General features: G+C 42.3%; 1 protein-coding gene across 1 annotated transcript; it reads right to left on the minus strand.

Moving 5' to 3' along the window:
* Window positions 1,191-9,285, minus strand: LOC8082299 (lysine-specific demethylase JMJ25). Its single transcript, XM_021465670.1, has 13 exons — window positions 8,334-9,285; window positions 8,085-8,230; window positions 7,243-7,342; window positions 7,012-7,144; window positions 6,877-6,931; window positions 6,016-6,760; window positions 5,309-5,638; window positions 4,839-5,159; window positions 4,678-4,750; window positions 2,835-2,920; window positions 1,955-2,074; window positions 1,799-1,869; window positions 1,191-1,636 (listed from the first exon to the last, which is right to left on the minus strand). The coding sequence occupies exons 1-13, from the start codon at window positions 8,730-8,732 to the stop codon at window positions 1,540-1,542; spliced, it is 2,676 nt and encodes an 891-aa protein (XP_021321345.1). The 5' UTR covers window positions 8,733-9,285; the 3' UTR covers window positions 1,191-1,539.

Here is an 18,726-nt window from a genome sequence, read left to right on the forward strand (position 1 = left end):
TAGACACAGGTCTTATGAGGAGCTGTGCGAGCCTAGCGCTTTGCTCGGCGCTAGCGAGTTCGTTTTATGCAATCTTTTTCCTATAAGTAATAGAAACAAATCCTTCTCGCTAGCTATTTAAACCCCCGTTGGGGACACCCTAATGGGAGGCTTGGCTAGCTCCCATAGCATCATCCGCTCACCTCTTCCACCGCTCTCTACGCGAGCACCACCGGCGGCTTCCTCATGAGTTCCACCTGCCTTGCGCGAGCTTCCACCGTCGGTCACCACAAAGAGCACCGCAGTCACCACGCTAGATCTGTTGAGCACCACGTGAGCAGCGCCGGCCACCACACGAGCTCTGCCTGCCCCGCGTGAGCTCCACCATAGTGGCAGGGTGCCAGCACCCGAGTCGTGCTTCCCCGCTGCCAAACCGTGCCTCCTCACTGCCGAATCAAGCTTCCCCTCCTCCAAATCATCTTCTGCACCATTGAATCGTTCTTCGCCTCTCCTGCTCTAACACCTTCCGCTCGCGGACATAGATGAGAGAACTCGGCTTCGTGACCATGGATGAAGAGCTCGGCCTCGACACCTTCTGCTCCTCTTCCATCTCCTGCTCGCTCCAGTGCATGTTGCTCGTGACCATGGATGAGAGAGCTCGGCCTTCTGCTCACGCGCCCTCTTCGCCGCCGCCTAGGCCTCCCTGGTGCCTAGCTTGGTTATCTCCTACTTAGCAACCTCCATGCGCCGCCAGCTCCTTGCCAACCTTCAGCTCCAGCCCCCATCGGCCATGGATGCAACATGGACTTAGCTACATAGTATGTCCAACAAGTGTTCGACAAATGTGTGAGTAAACTTACCCTACCAGGACAAAGATGAGGTGATTCTATGCAAGCCAAGTTAGACAACCAAACACACCAATGCAAGCTTACACAATCCATACAACCAACAAGTGCAATAGCATGTTTATCCGATGTCACACATCAAAATATCATGAATTTGCCTAAAACATTGTACATAAAATAACTACTACTAATCCAAATTATAAGATATTTTTTAGCTTTCCTAGATACATAGTTTTTACTATGCACGGTGCATAGCAAAACCTATGTATCTATAAAAAGCCAAACATCTTATAATTTGAAATGAAGGGAGTAGTTTAGAAGCTACTCCCATGTAGGTTGACAAGACTAAACACAACTGCAAAACCATGGTGAAAACTCAGTATTCGAATCTTTAACCCTGTGGGTTACCAATTTCGGTCCAATTACTGTTCAGATGTTACCAATAGGTATAGAGATTATTGTACTAACAATTCCCCAAGCTAGAACTCAGTACTGTAATCAGCTTTCGGTGCCTTTTTATCTTGTTCTACATGAGCTTAACTGTTACTCTTCCTAACCCACAATATACAGGTAAAGTCAATGTGTAACCCAATAAGAATTAGAATGTGTTCCTTTCATATGACACAATACAATACATGTACAATCACTATATCTACTTCCGCGTCGGTTTCAATCCTCTGAATGGCATGTTAGAATTTCACGAGACCCCAGAATCTCAACTGCAAGATACCTTCTGCTTGTTTACTCTTGCCAAGTTCTCTGAAACCGCCCTAGTCAAATTTTGATCCTCGAAACTAGAATCAAGATTGAACCTGAGAGAAATGTCCATGACACTGATTAGAAGCTAGAGAGATTACCTAAAATCTTAGGTTATATCATAAGCAACAGTTTGCAAAACATAAAATAATAATGATCCAATGTCAACTCAACAGTCAGTGAATCAGAAATGTAAGAACGGGCATCAATGGACGTACTTGGGATCAAGGGTTATTCTCTGAATTTCTCTAACAGCAGAACTTGCTGCATACAAGGATATCTTTTTTACCTGTATCGTTAAGGGAAAAAGGATTTCATTTTCGTTCTCAATAATTAGTATATATTAAGTTACTGTTTGCAACACCACAACATACCTCAAGCATCTTTAGTTTTGCAAGATGGCCATTTGGCAGGCAACGGATCTCTTGGGCCAGCCGGACTGACTCTGGCAAACTCTCCGGTGACAAAAAATTGAGAGCCAATTGAACCGTGGACTGATCATGTCAATATAACAAAAAACAAATGTAAACTATATCCGCAAAAAAGTTGAGTTATTCAAACAATCACAGAAGCATAGAAGAAAATATCATTTTCAACAAATCAATGCATAACAACCACATTCAGTATAGATAGTACATAACTAGTTCAAATTATCACAGAAGTAATAAAGATAATATCAGAGATAGAGGAACAAAATTCTTCAGAGCAGCTAAATTCTACTCCAAGTAAGCACAACAAATAAGAACAAGCAAGTCAAATTCAACACGTTAGTGAGAGATGAGCTCACATGAGCCACTGCAACAGTTGGAAACAGAAACTTAGTCTGACTGAAAACACAGTTTCAACATGATTCTGTGCAGCAGTAACCTCTCTTGCTTTATTTCTGAGCACTGCTGCTACTAGCGCTTCTTTCTTTTTTCCAAGCTCTCTAGTATGTTCGCATGTAAATTACTATATTCATAGCCTAAATTCAAAAGAAAAAAATATAAAATCCTACCATTTCATTATGTTCTAGAGGGAATACCATATGGGCATAAGAATATGCAAATTCAAGAAACATTTTAGAAAAATTTTGCTCATTGAAAATGATGGTCTGAGCATACAAGCAGTGTGTTAACACAAGTAATTCATGGAACCCCGAGGTCATTTTATTCCTAATAGTTAAGGTTGAACATTCAGACACCACTTCTCACAAAAATAAGAACAGAAACTTTGAGCATGACAAAGGGTAAATATGAGGACGAGATGCATCACCTGGAGGTTTTTCAATTGGAAAGGACAGCCAGCTGGAATGAAAACAGCCTCACCAATATGTTGGTGGAATGTGTAGGGTTCAATTCCTGCAAGAACATCCCAATGAAACTTACAGCAAATGATGTGATGGTTCTCAATAACAAAAGTTAACTCATAAGGCTACTCCTAGTGTGTAACATCATGTACATTAATTAATTAGGTGCTACAATATGATTCTTTTTTCTGACTTGGCAGTAAATTAACGAGAGAAAAATTATATCTACATCACCATACTGCTTGGGTACGAAATCTAATCATTGAAAATTGCACAATAGCATTGGGGTGAAGTTGTTTCATATGACAATTATTTTGGGTCCATTGTCACGGACACAACACTATAGAACAATTAATTGAGATGGTTGTCTAAGAAACAACACCAAGACACTGTGCACTAGGAGGGTCGCATCACACTTGTATTCATATGGCATGGAAGCTTCGGAGAACATGACATGAGGATGCACTGGGAGTAGCCTAAGAGAGATTAGCATATGTCAACTCATGCATTGATTAGATGGTTCTGATGCAGCACAACCATGGCAATGCCTGATGGCAGCTCCAAAAGGGCAATGATAAAGGGAACGTGAAGATCCTCTTATTGCTTGCGTAGTGATGACTTACTCCCATATATAGAGGGGTTCCTAACAATATTGACAAACTACTGGATATTATATCTAGCTAGCAGATAATAATTATAAATAATCTATCCTAATGAACTAGGCTGAACTTATTGATAAGGATCTAGTCTTGGTACCAACCCTAGCTTGGTGCAGACTGCACCTGGTGCACGACTTAATGGGTCTATAGCCCACACTGATGGCACGGCCATACTGCATGCTTTGGTGCAGTCATGTGTCTGGTGCACCACTTGTGTGATTGCAGGTCTACATCAAAAGCATGTAGCATGCAAATCAAAATTTCATGTTGGACCTCCCTAAGAAGCAAGTCTAGCACACAGATATCTTGTTTCTTCAAAAAAAAAAGTGCAATCATCTGCTGAGAAATTTGAAAACATGCCACTCCAAATTTTACAACTGAACAATGTGCCACCATAACCTTTGGTTTCAACAATTTTCCACGGTAAACTTCGGCTTCAACAATGCCACTAAAAATGACATGGTCAGAATCAGCCTATGTAAAATGACCTGTACACCCGTGTGGTTTCTTAGCCAGTGACAATGACCAGCATCAGCACAGCGACGACGATGGCAGCTGTGGGATGCGGCTCATTGTGGAGGAAAAGACAAGCTGAGGGAAGAACAGGGAGCAACCTGCAATGCTATGGGTTACCAACCATGGCCAAGAGGAATTGAACCTTGGCTCGCCAGAGATGACAAAGCAAATGTAAGAGAGCATCTGGCTCCCATGACCAAAGTTGGGGAAGGCACAACACCAAAGATTGGTTGGCGTGGAGACAGTGGGATCCACTGTGGAAATGGCCAAGGAGGTCACTGTTGCTCTCCTTGACCAGTAAGTGCTGCTGGCTAGCGACAAGCACAGCCTCAGGAATGTTGGCCCAGTTGAGAGGGAGCCAAGTCAGGTGTTTCAGTCAGACAGCAGAGGGCACAAGAGTCACATGGAGTGACCATGTTAAAGAAACTCAAATCCTGGAAACTTATTGAAGCCTAAAGTTTGGAGTGGCAAACTGTCAAATTTCTCTCATCTTGCTGTAGTTTGCAAAGCATATCGTAGGCTCAATTAGAGAAGATGGTGAAGTATTACATGAAATAAGATGCAATGATGCAAACAGCAGTCAAACATTTGGAAGTGAAAAATAGTAATCCTCTCTCTGGTACTTAATACTTACCATATTGATCCTTCAACATCTTCTTATGATAATCGTTAAGGTACACAGTTTGATCATAAATCGGATACTTAACCTGCATCAGAACTCAGAAGTATAGTAACATGAAACACCTTTGAGAATTTATTTTAAAGACTAATTTGACATAGGGAAGGAGTCATTACAGAAGACACTTCTTGACATCTAGCTGCAAATTCTTCCCGATGAACAGCTAGATATTCATTAAGCTTTGGAAGATCCTGCCTGCGGAATACATCCCAGACAGCACCAGCCTGGGATCCTTCTGAACTATTAGTTTTTGGCTCCTCGACGTGTGAAATTGAATGTTTGTGCGCTTGCTCCCCCATATCCAGATTCAGATTTTGAACAGGAGTGTGAGCATTTGCATGCACACTAGTTCCATTAGCAATCCTTTCAGATACATCAGACCGTACCCTCTTGGGACATTGGTAATGCACTTCAGTTGCATGCATTAACATGTGAACCTACAAGAGGAAACAGATAGCATTAGCCATCTGATGTTTTTAACTTTTTTCATTAATAATACTCAAGTTACTCAGCCGACCTTCATGGAAAGCAAATGCTCAAATCTAACCAGAACTTTCAATTGAAAACTCAGTAAGACCAAACTTACCACATCGCTCATGTTAATCATTAGATTTGTCACTGAATCACCTTTACCAAGTTCTTGGTGACTTCCATATGCAATTAGCAGCTTCATCCCTACTTCAGGCTGTAAGGCATCTGGGGGTAACTTGGCAGCAAGGTTTAGGAGACCCCATCTAGGATGAATAAAATCAACAAGAGGAAAGTTGACAATAAATTCTGGTCTTTGGCACAACAGAAACGCCTCCAAGACACTGGGTCGGGGCCACTCTTTCAATTTCAGCATCAACAAGTGACCATCTCCTCCTTTGCTGCCATCTGAGTAGCCTTTGATAAACTGTTTGAGCTTGATATCTACCTGAGCAGATGAATCAAGATAGGATATATCATTTTGAAGATAGAGGTACAACAAATATTTTCTACAAACAGAAGCTTCGAATTTTTTACTTCCACAATTTTTTCACTTCTCCAAAATACCACTTGTAGTACAGTAGTGGATGGCCAAAAACTCAAAATAAGTTAGCAAAGGTGGTATTACACAATGATCATGTATTCTTTTTAGCAAAATATACCTCAAAGATCTATCAGTGATGTGTTAAACTAAATGAGATCAGTAGTAGCAGTGTAACTAATAGCATGGCACCTGGGAATCCCTAAGAAAAAGTCACAACAATTTCCACAGACAGCAATGTTTTAGTCAGAAATATAAAGCAGCAACCAGCACTTCTTTATCACCTCTGATTGGTTCGAGCAGTCCACAGCCTTGACTACGACATCTTCATCCATTTCTTCATCCATGATCTCCTGGATACCTCTCCAAATACTCAAGGGATCCCAGCTTGATGATAGAGAAGGCTCAAATGCTTTCCTGATAATAATAGGCTCCGCGTTTATCCAATGCTTACGAAAGTGAATGATGCCTTCGTATTTTAAGTCCTCCAATACAGGAGAGTACACACAATTCCTACCAATCCCATCACTGTTTGAGCATTTTGAGAGACCGAGATTTCGCTGACCAGTAAACTCCAATCTTCTGCCATCACTGCAAGACAAACATCCATCCTCCAAATCATGTACTTTGCAACCACTGACCATTTCTTCAGAACTTTTTACAAGTTTAGCAATCCAATTTATTTTGAATATCCGCCTTAACACCAACTTTGAGGAGCCACAACCACCAGCCTCATGAGGTCCACAAGTGATGCTGCCATCATTGTTGACTCTCCATGTAGGGAATAAAGATCTAATGTCAATATTATTTATATCTATTGGCCAAGATAATGACTTGTCATTTACACTCTCTGCAGATGGTTCCAACCTTGCTCTTTTGTTAAAAGAATCTCTACCTTTATCTTCAACATGACCTTCAGTATATTCTCCTCGAGAATGACGTATATCACGACAGCAATCAAGGCATAAATCATACAAGCATCTTGGGCAGTATCGGTGATAATCAAACACTGGCACTTTGCAAAAGTCACTGCAAATAATGAAAAGTTTTAAGGCTCCATTATAGCCTAATTTATCTAGTTAGAATGTGAAAAAGGTTCCAACGATGAAGAAATCAGAAACAAATAAAACGGCACAAAGCCATACCAGCACATCTGCTCATCAGAAGTTATCTTTGCTCTGAGGATATCTGTCTTTGGTCCTATCAATAATAGTGTCAGAGTGAATGCTAAATTTCAGATGAGAAAAGCACAATAGAAGATAAGAGGGGAAGTGGAGCACCAGAAGATCTTGTTTCAACACCTATTTCAAAGCATTGGTCAGAATAAATCCCCTTCAGTACTGGAAGAACATAAACCAAAAGGCAATGAAGATATCTCAACTTATCAACAACGGATATTTCTTGCACCCTAGCCTTTAAAAGATTAAAAAAAATGTTAGATTTTGGACAAGTACCACATAAACTCAAACATATGGATAATTAATGGAAGAAAACAAATAGAGATTGCATACCTTTATTAAGTTGTCTCCTTGTAAGCAAACTTTGCAATTACAAACGCCACGGCATGCTGGACAAACATTTTGAACATCATCAATCGGAATGTCAGAGTACCTGCATTGTGTTTGTGTTTACCTTAGTCCAAACGATAAAAGGCAAATAGTCTCCAAAATATAGTTGGATGACTAGCTTGTATTGCAGTATATTTTAGAAGTATCACAAAAGAGTTTTTTTTTTCAACAGTTTTAGTCATGCCTTCTCATGAATCATGATCAATCTAAACTGTCAAAAGCTATTAAGAAATAATCAGGAAAAAAATCATCGACAAGGAACCATACAAAAGCCTTGCAATTTTGCACCACAAGGCCATATTCAACTCAAGTTATAAACAAAAGAAGTTCTTGTGTTCATCCTGGTTCTGTTTCCATCCAAACAACATACAACTCTATGACTCAAAAGTCATACTACTTTATGAGAAGATGATGGCTGTTGCACCTGAAGAAGTGAGTTGTTGCTTTTGCATCTGCCGATTTGGAATGAGGTAACAGCAAATTTTGCCTTTAAGAGGCCAACCCAGAGGCTATGCTACTGAAATGAATAAGACAATTAGTAGTCAAATATCCTTGCATTCTGACCATGCATTGCAATAGAATGCCCCAAAACAGTTCATGTTGTTCAGAACTTTCATACGAAGGTGGTTTGGGCAAAACCCAACAGTAATTATCAATTTGACAAGGAAAAGTTTGTTTCAGTATGGACATACAGATCAGGTGCACACCTAGCGGATGCTGCTGCACTAACAAAAATATAAAATGGCCAAGCCCAAAGCCTAAGGGACTTTCTAATATGAACATACCATCTGGAGATGCAGCTGGCACAGTACCCTCTCCTATCACAGCTGGTACACCAAATGACACCCCCAGCTTTCCGGCACTGGTGGCAACTCCTTATCCCTGCAGCGCCACTGCCAGGCAACCGTACTGGGCCTCTGCCGACCAGCCCCTGCAACCATCGCGCGCAATCAACGCAAGCTCAGCAGCACAGGAACCCAATTGAGCACGCGGCCATAGGACGAAGGCAGCGGAGGGCAGGCAGGCGAACTCACCGCCGCGGTGCTCGCAGCAGCCGCATTGCCCCGGGGCAGCCCTTCGTAGGCGGTCCCCCTCCGCGCGGGCGCCGGCACCGGTTCAGCCACGTACACCGCCTCTCCGGCGACCCTGCCGTAGAGGGGCCTCGCGACCGCCATGGGCGGGTCCTCGTCGGCGGCGCGGAGGCGAGCGGCCGCGGAGGAGGAGGAGGAGGAGAACGGGAAGGCGGTCGCGGGGGAGGAGGAGGAGGCTGAGGAGCGGCGGAGCGAGGCGCGGAGCGCGGAGGAGGCGGAGCGCTTCTTGGCCTGGACGTAGTGCTTCTCGCAGACGGTCTTGTCGGGCATGGAGGGCGCGCTGCAGCGCCACTGCTTACCGTCGGAGCGCTTGCAGCGGAGGTCCTCCGGCACGGCCGCCATCCCCGCCGCCGCGCCGGGTCACCGCGGCGCCACCCCCTCGGCGGAGGGGATCTAGGGTTTGGGAGGGTTCGGAATGCGGAGAGGAGGGGGCAGAGCGAATAACGGTGGCGGTGGTGGTGGTGGTGGTGGTGGTCGGGTTTAAGTGGTGGTTGGGCTTCCTCCCTGGTGATCTGTAATTTGGGGAGGGGGGAGCCGTGTGTGCGGCGCTGGCGCAGGGGTGGGCTGCGCTGCAAGTCTCCATCCATCTCCCCTCCCCGAGACCCTCCACACCTCTCTCTCTCTCCTCTTCCTGCCGTGCAGTGCGTGCTTGTTGTGCTGCTGCAGTGTGCAGTGCGGATGCTAGCTATCCCTACTAGCTAGCTAGCGGAGCACGAGACGAGCAGCAGTGCTGGCTGCGGCGTAACTTCCCTTCCAAGCTCCAGTCCGGTAGTGGGTGGTGCCTGCTTGCGTGAGCGCTGCCTGCAGGTCCGCAGATGCAGGCGGTAGCACTGCACAGCACAGGGACCAGGAGGAGGAGAGCGAGGGGGAAGGGAAAGCCAACGTGCGAGCGGCGGGAAGTTACCGGCGTGTCCATGGTGATGCCCGTGTGGGTGCCGCAGAGGAGGAAGGGTGGTTTGGGGAATTGGGAAGGCGACCTGTAGCGTGATGAGGCGGGACCCGCGGGGGAGACGAGACGATAGCAGCCGCAGCGCTTGCTTTGCTGCATGACATCGGCATCCTGGTCTCGCGACTTTTGGGTTTGAGGGCAGCGTGGAGGACATCGGTGTCTTAAAGAAGTTTTTAGGCCTTGTTTACTTTCCAAAAAATTTTGCAAAATTTTTCAGATTTTCCGTCACATCGAATCTTTAGACGCATGCATGGAGTATTAAATATAGACAAAAATAAAAACTAATTGCATAGTTTGGTCGGAATTGATGAGATGAATCTTTTGAGCCTAGTTAATCCATGATTGGACAATATTTGTCACAAACAAACGAAAGTGCTACAGTACCTGTTTTGCAAAATTTTTTGGAACTAAACAAGGCCTGAATGAACAACGGAAATACCGTTCATACAAAGAGTTTGAAAGACACATAGAGAAAACTAGAAAGTGGTATCTCTGTAGACAGAAACTCTAGATATTGCAGTAGTCATAAGCGCACGACAACTATAGCTTGCCAACACACTATGAGGAAAACACCAAGTTTGGTTACACAAAAGCTTAATCAAGCGACAAACAGCCTTCATCGAGGATAATTCCTGCAAAAAACCAGACAGCATTCTATCTCCAGCAACATCTTGATTACTTATGTCCATTCGGCTTATCATCTTGGTCAATTGACTTGTTGTTCTCCAGAGAGCGGAGTTTTTGAGCTTTCACCTCTTGACTCACCACCTGTATGGCAATCTTCAACATTGTATTAGCTCCAGCGATCAGCTGCTCCTTGTCTTCCTCCAAAAACAAACCTGCCCAGTACTCCATGGGCGAACAAGCATAACATATAACATGAATTGGACTTGTAACAACCTTGCCATCAAAACAAGCACTGTTTCTAGTCTTCCAAATTGCCCAACAAATAGCAGCAATGCCTATAGCATGAAATTTGTTACCATACGGTAGCCATTGCTCACACCAAACCCAACATTGATTAAAATTTCTAGGTACATTAGATGCGCCTAAACAGTGTGCCACAATAGCCCATACTGCTTTGGCCAAACTACATTGAAATAACAAATGTGAAACAGATTCATTGCAATCACAGAACAAGCAAGACGGATCACCATTCCATTTCCTTTTAGTCATATTATCCCTAGTAAGTAAAGCATTATTTGCCACAAGCCATAGAAAAATTTTGATTTTAGCAGGTATTTTTCCTTTCCAAATTTTCTTATAATAGATGCCTGCATCATTTGAAGTAAGAGATTTATAAATTGATCCTCTTCATCTGTTAAACTAACTTTCTCAACTCTGCTAAGGATGTTGTTCCAATCTTGTCTCATATTATCTACTAACCATCTAGAAAAATTGACAGAGTTCTGCTTCATCTGATTCACAGAAATATCTGGTTGCATGCAAATTTTAAAAAGTTCTGGAAACAAGCATTCAAAAGGTTTATCAAAGAGCCAACTATCTTTCCAAAACATAGTTTTGTCACCATTTCCTATTTTCAACTTCCTTCCTTGTAGATGTATATGTCTAATTTTCAAGAGATCAGACCATACTGCTGAGTCATTCTGCCTGTGTTTCACAGTGCAGATGTTTTTTTTCCTCATATATTTGTATTGTATAATGTCTTGCCAAAGACCTTTCTCATTGTCAAGCTTCCACCACCATTTACAAAAGCAGACTAATATTCATTTTCCTAAAATCCTTAACACCTAACCCACCCTTCTTTTTGTGCTTACAAATTTTAGTCCACTTGAGCAAATGATATTTTTTTTAGTACCCCCACCTTGCCAAAAAAACTTCCTTCTCACTTTATCCATTCTGGCTATGATAGTTTTAGGCAACAGATATATAGACATATGATAAATTGGTGAGTTGCTCAAACTAGAATTGATTAAGACTGTTCTCCCAGCAATAGACATCATACTTCCCTTCCATGGATCCAGTTTCTTATTATTTTTTTCAACCAGAGGTAACCAATCAATAACATGCAGTCTGCTTGGGCTAACAGGAACACCAAGATATTTAATAGGGAAGATACCAGTCTGACAATTGAAAATTTCAGCATAGACCTTAGCCCAGTTAGCATTATCATTTATAACCAGAACCTCACTTTTGTAAAAGTTAATTTTGAGACCAGCCATCAATTCATACATATATAACAACAACTTCATATTCCTTGCTCCCTCTATATTATGATCAAGACAAATGATGGTATCATCAGCATATTGTAGCACTGCTACACCTTTATTAATAATGTGATCTATCAAACCTAAGAAAAGATTGTTTGATTGAGCTTTGTGAATCATTCGAGATAGGCCATCAGCCACAAAATTGAATAAAATTGGTGACAGAGGGTCTCCATGTCTCACCCCTTTGTAGCTTTTGATATAAGGACCAGTTAGGTTATTTAACTTAACACTAACTGTCCCCCCCGAAACTACTTGTTCAATCCATTTATACCATTTATTATCAAAACCTCTTGCAGCTAAACTACTAAACAAGAAGCGCCACTTGACTTTGTCATATGCTTTTTCAAAATCTAGTTTCAGAATAATCCCCACCTGATTCCTTCTTTTTGTCTCATGAAGAATTTCATGCAACACCATCACCCCATTCATGATATTCCTTCCCTTCATAAAGGCTGTTTGATTAGGATGAATGAGTTTATTTGCAACTTTCTCAAGCCTCAGAGTCAAAGTTTTTGTAATTAGTTTATACAAACAGTTCAAGAGACAGATGGGTCTAAATTGTTGATTTTTCGAAGCATCAGTAATTTTGGGTAAAAGAGTAATAATACCATAATTGATTCTACTGATGTCGATTTTGCCTTCATAGAAGTCATCAAACAGCTGCACTATATCATCTTTAACTATATTCCAGCAAGATTGATAGAACTCCACAGGAATTTTATCAGATCCAGCAGCTTTATTTTTTTCCATTTGAAATAGAGCTTCTTTAATTTCTGTCTCAGAGAAAGGTTTAGTCAAATTTGAATTATCCTTATCAGAAACCTTTTCCAACTCATCCCAAATACTATTATCAATTCGAATATTATGATCCTCAGCAGGACCAAAAAGGTCTGCATAATACTTAGTTGCATGTTTCAAAAGATTTTCATCACCCTCAATTACAATTCCATCACTTTCTAGGAATAAAACATAATTCTTCCTTTTCCTCCCATTAGCAATGCTATGAAAGTATTTGGTATTACTATCACCTTTGAGCAACCATTGCTCATGACATCTTTTAACCCAGTAGGATTCCTCTTGATCCAAGAGCTGCAAGGATTCCTTGATCAGCCATACCTTTCTAACCATTTGTTCTTGATTAAGATTGTTTTTTCCTTCCAACTCAGATAATTCTTAGTATTAAATATAGATGGAAATAAAAACTAATTGCACAGTTTGGTCAGAATTGACGAGACGAATCTTTTGAACTTAGTTAGTTCATGATTGGATAATATTTGTCAAATTCAAACGAAAGTGCTACTATTTCTATTTTGTAAAATTTTTTGGAACTAAACAAGGCCTTAGATTTAAGGATAAATTAAATAAGGCCTAAACATCCTTAAAGTTTTCAACATTTTCCGTTACATTAAATCTTACGGCACGTGTATAGAGTATTAGTTCGTCTATAATTTGTAAGACAGATCTTTTAAACCTAGTTAGTCCATGATTAAACAATAATTGTCAACCCTCTTGTAAGTATTCTCTGAACTTCTCTGTTCAATATATGTTGCCGGGGGGCTTTGCCCCACGATTTTTGCTCAAAAAAAATACAACAAAAATGTTACAGTAGCACTATGCAAAAAATTGCACCAACTAAACAATCCCTCGGTCTAGAGATAGAGAAAAAAAAAGGAAAAGAGAGTCAGGTAGAAATGGTGTTTGATACCGATGAGGCCGTGTACAAAGAGTCTGTTGAGCCAGTCTCTACATAATGTAAATTTTATATAGAACACCCCACCGATCCTAGGAGATAGGTCGACAACAAAAACGGAGCAGTTCTGTGGCCCGAAGCTGAGATATTGTCTCCAACAGCATTATATGTGTTATCGGCGTCCCTAATCTGAGGGTGGATCCTGCGCACGTGGTTGAGGGAAATCTCGCGCCAAATCGTGGTGGTGGCATTCTCTCCCCTAGCTGCGGGCATCCTTTCTACACCGGCCACCACGACGGCACCTCCTCCTCTACCAGCCATAGCGGCACCCCCTCTATGGCAGCGACTGTCTGGTCCTTCTTCATGACACCATCTCTCCCTCTATTGGCACACTCCACTGAGATGGTAGTCGATCCGTCCATCCCTCCATGGATGCCGACGGTGGCAGCCCCGTCTACATGCCATGAAGACCAATAGGGTGACAATGTGTGGATCCGGTGCAAAGCAGGTCCATAGTTGTGCAACACTAAACAATTTATAGACAGTTACTAGACCATAGGTTGTATTAATGTCTTTTTAACTATCTTATTATGTCAGATTCAGGCTTTACATGCGAGCTCACGTATGTGGATTGTCATGCTTTATAGGTCTAGATCCGGGAGTTATGGAGAAAATAAAAACTATAATGCACGGAAAATAAGAAGGTGGTAGATATAAGTAGAGATAGCGATTTATTGGGAAAAGAGAAATGTATATTAGAAAAAGATAAAGTTGCATTAGAAAGTGAGAAGATCAAGTATTTTGGGACAAAAATAGACCCTATAAAATCATCTATTATGGGACAAATGATGTAGCTAAGAGAGATATAACGAAGAGAAAACGGTTATAAAAAGGAGAGGTGGTGGGACCACATTGTGGGGCCATGTCGCGCCACCACGTCCTGATTTCTCATGTACATAGGCCATGACTTGTAGACATGCGAGGCATGGCGAACCTTTTTGTCACTTAAGGCCTTGTTTAGTTCGCAAAAATTTTCAAGATTTTCCGTCACATCAAATCTTTGGTCGCATGCATGGAGTATTAAATATAGACAAAAATAAAAACTAATTGCACAGTTTACCTGTAATTTGTGAGATGAATCTTTTGAGCCTAGTTACTCCATGATTGGACAATGTTTGTCAAATAAAAACAAAGGTGATACAGTAGTCAAAAACCAAAAATTTTGCGAACTAAACAAGGCCTAAGACCATAACACCTAGCCATCCAAGGCACGACAAGCCTTTTTCTTGACACAAGCACGACCTATGGCCCGTCGGCCTGACTTTGTGCCATATCAATCCAAGCATGACTTTCTTTTTTTGTGACTAGGAGATTCATTCATTCATCATGGTGGAATGAGCTTACAACCTTTAGTGAGTAGATGATGGATACATGTTGGAGCCTCTTGCCACACACTCAAACTGACCACATCCAGTGACTTACTTTGCTAATACATGGTCTACTTATTACAAACTCTATTATCATAAATGATATTACACTAACCTTTTTGATCCTTCATCGACTTACATTATTTTTATTGCATCAGATTTTTGCTTCACAACTATATTTTAGATGATGTTGTAGGCAGCCATGCCTAGTCTACTAGCATCAGCCTTTTCAAATTAAAATGGCTTTACATCTCATGCACAAGGACCACATTGTCGAGTACCATACAAAAAGTAGGCACCCAAAGATAGTCTATTTTCATCTCATGCCGGTCCAAGCACAATTTAAAATATAGCTCGTGTTATGAAGAGGATGTTTGGTACTGCTCCATAAACGGATTCTGAAGCTATTTTACCTCTCCCCCGACTAAACAACCTCGTACCAAACTGCTCCACATGATAAGCCCCTAAAATTCCACTAACCGAAGGTGAAGGGTGCTACCGCAGCTGAAAGCCTAGCTTTCTCTAGTTCCACGGTGAAGCGCACGCATGCCAAGGGTGAACTAGACGTGGATACCCTAATATACGACTCCTTCCTTGCTGGCAGCGGCTTCTTCCTAATATGAGGTGGAGGCCTGGGGAGGATGGCAACAACTAAGGAGGCATGTACGGTGGAGGCCGGCTGTGACCTAGGCGAGGTGATTGCGGTGGAGGCCAAGGAGGGCGAGGCAGGTGAGGAGTGCTCGCGGTGGAGGCGCATACCATGGATGCTAGCAAGGGGGACGGTGGCCATGGAGGCACGCGCGGTGGAGGCTAGGGAGGGGCGCACAGTGGAGGAGGCCCAACAGCGAGGGCAGTCACAATAAGGGAGGCATGCGCGCGGCGCGGAGGCTAGTGGGAACCGATAAGGGAGACAGAAGAGTGGGAGCGAGAGAGAGAGATAGAGAGAGAGAGGTGAGGAGAGAAGAAAATAAATAAAGAAAGAAAAGAGAGAAGAGAATGGTAAAAAAGAAGGGTATTACGCATATTGCACTATTTTTATCTACTACTGTTTTGGCTAAAGTTAGAGCTCTATCGAACACACTCATAAATTTATCATGCTAAGATTCTAGCCATTGTGCGGCTATGTTAGAGACAACTAGAATTTATAGGTACCGGGGCCAGCCGTAGGGGAGGGGTAAGGGGTGCGACCGGGTCTGTTCGCTGGTCTAAAAAGTCATGGCTGAAATTGATGTTGGCTGATTTTCTGTGAGAGCTGGGCCGTGTTTAGTTGATGAAGTGAAAAATTATGCGACACCGTAGCACTTTCGTTTGTTTATGGTAATTATTGTCCAATCATAGACTAACTAGGCTCAAAAGATCCGTCTCATAAATTACGACCAAACTATGCAATTAGTTTTTATTTTCGTTTATATTTAATACTCCATGCATGCGTCTAAAAATTCGATGTGACGGGAAATTTTGAAAAATTTTGAGTTTTTGGACGAAAGTAAACAAGGCCCTGCTGAAAAAAATACTGCTGATAAAAAAAACAAACAAACGAGCTTGGATTGAGAGCAAGGTCCAAGCATTATGAATACGAAACATCCGTGTGTCCATGATCCATCCACTCATCCTCATGTCACTATTCCTGGACTGGCCTAGGCCTTGTTTAGTTCCGAAAAGTGAAAAGTTTTCGGTAGTGTAGCACTTTCGTTTGTTTGTGACAAATATTATCCAATCATGGACTAACTAGAATCAAAAGATTCGTCTCGTGATTTACAGTTGAATTGTGTAATTAATTTTTGTTTTCGTCTATATTTAATGTTTCATGCATGTGCCACAAGATTCGATGTGACGAGGAATCTTAAAATTTTTTTGGTTTTCAGAGTGAACTAAACAAGGCCCAGTGTGCTTTTGGTGATTCAAGTTGCCTCGTGCCGCATGCGCCGCCCGCGCCTACTACTCGATCGTCGATTCACCATGGCCCCTTGCGAATGCAGGCATCAGATGAGCTGTGGTGGTGTGCCGCGTGCAACACAAGTGAGCAGGAGCCTGGCATCCTGACCAGCAGGAGGCCACTGCCATCGGCCATCGGCCATCAGATTCAAGGATCAGCACTACTGCACTAGCATGTGACGCCCTGAAGTCTGAAGATGCAGCATGCCAGCAATGACAGATATAATCAGTTTATAATAGTGTTGCTCATGATCATTATTAAATATATTAAAATTGAGAATACATTCCCATAAAAAGTTAAAATATATTATCACTATATCAAAAAAAAGACATCACAGACGCGCGATCACCTTAATCACAGACGCTTCAGGGCGTGTCTACTATAACACGTCTGTAATAAGGAGTATTACAGACGCGCAATTGCGCGTCTACCCTTCTGATTTAAGTAAGCATCTTATTCTTATTCGTTCTTTGGTTCACAACTCATATTGAGTGCTTTGATCTTGGTCGTAACTTGGTTGAAGCAGTATTTTGTAGTGTAGGCACGGTGCCTAGGGCTAGGTTTACTTGTAAATGCCCCCTGATCAGCCGGACAGTGGTAGTTCGCGTAGGTGACTTTATAGCTGCGTTGATTCCTCTGTAGTCCACTTCCCGTTGATAGGACTGATAGGCTTATAGGTGTCTGATAGGAGATTACTCTGATTCTTCCCCTATTCGGGTTACTTGCATGATAAGACGGTATTATACAAAGTTTACCGGAGTCAGAACCAGAGTGCATTAGTTATTTCCTTTTCTTGATATGATCTAGCCTAATTGTAGGGTTAAGTCTATATACTATGTCATTATCACAACTGTTCCCTATGGATACGATATTTAAAACCTCCGGGTAAAATGTGAAACTGTATAATATCTGTGCGCTTGTGGATAATTCTACTTAAATCTATTTAAATGGAGTGCAATTAATTTATACCAACAGTGTGTGTGGTAATTGGAGTGTTTGTGTCCCCTATGAGGTACCCTGCCTCCCCTTTTATAGCCACAAGGGGCGGCAGGGTTTTTACATGTGTAAGTTTGGTAATCTATCCTCAGTGTGCAGGGGAGTTACGGTGTCAACACTGTGGAGATCGGCCGACACGTCCTTGTGATATGGCCATATGGGCAACGACGTGGTCATTCCTGCTGGCGGCGTCGCCGAGCCCTGTTTGAGTCGTGGTCGTCGGATCCGAGGCCCTGTACTCCTTCTGCAACAGTAGAACAGTAATTGCCAGGGTATGGCAATAATGGCGCGGGTTAACTCCTCACATCTCTCTCACTGTCATGCCGTACTCACAGTGACAGAGGTGAGGTGTTACATGGACGGGAGTTGGTGAAATAGTGGGCGACGTGCCTTGCCGTGACGTGGGAACTTTGGGAGGCATGACTTACGTCGCGTCAAGGGTACGACTACCGTGTGTGAGAAGCCTGGCGCCGAGGTCGAGGCTCGGGCGAGGCGTTGGTTGCGCTCGAGGCCAGGGCTCGGGCTAGGTGTTGATTACGCTCGAGGCCAGGGCTCGGGCAAGACGTTGATTGCGCTCGAGGCCAGGGCTCGGGTGAGGAGTTGATTGCACTCAAGGCCTGGGCTCTGGCGAGGCGATGATTGCACTCGAGGCTTGTCCATGTTCCTTTTTGCCGCTTTTTTCATTTTTGATTCGGGTATAGCAACATTGTCTTTCTTGAGCATAAGCTTTAGCTACATAAAGTGAATTTTAAATACTGATAATTTTATCAAAACAGGGGGAAAGGGAGTGGGGTGTTTTCGGTTTACCACACAGCTTAAATATTGAAGGATACCCAAACAATCAATTTTTCCCGCTTCTAAATACTATCTGTTTGAATAAATGCTCTTTTTTGGCTCTTGAATTTCTCTCGCTGAAGTTGTTCTAAATCTTGTTTTGTACTCTATCCATTCCAAATTATAAATTTGTTTAGTTTTTCTAGATACGTTATATTTGCTATAAATGTAGATGTATATTATGTCTAGATACATAGTAAAAACAAAAAAATCAAAATAAAAAAATTATAATTGAGAACGGATTTAGTAGTTGTTTATTTAATTTTGCTTAGA

This window comes from Sorghum bicolor, chromosome 1, assembly GCF_000003195.3.
Source record: "Sorghum bicolor cultivar BTx623 chromosome 1, Sorghum_bicolor_NCBIv3, whole genome shotgun sequence".
NCBI classification, from domain to species: domain Eukaryota; kingdom Viridiplantae; phylum Streptophyta; class Magnoliopsida; order Poales; family Poaceae; genus Sorghum; species Sorghum bicolor.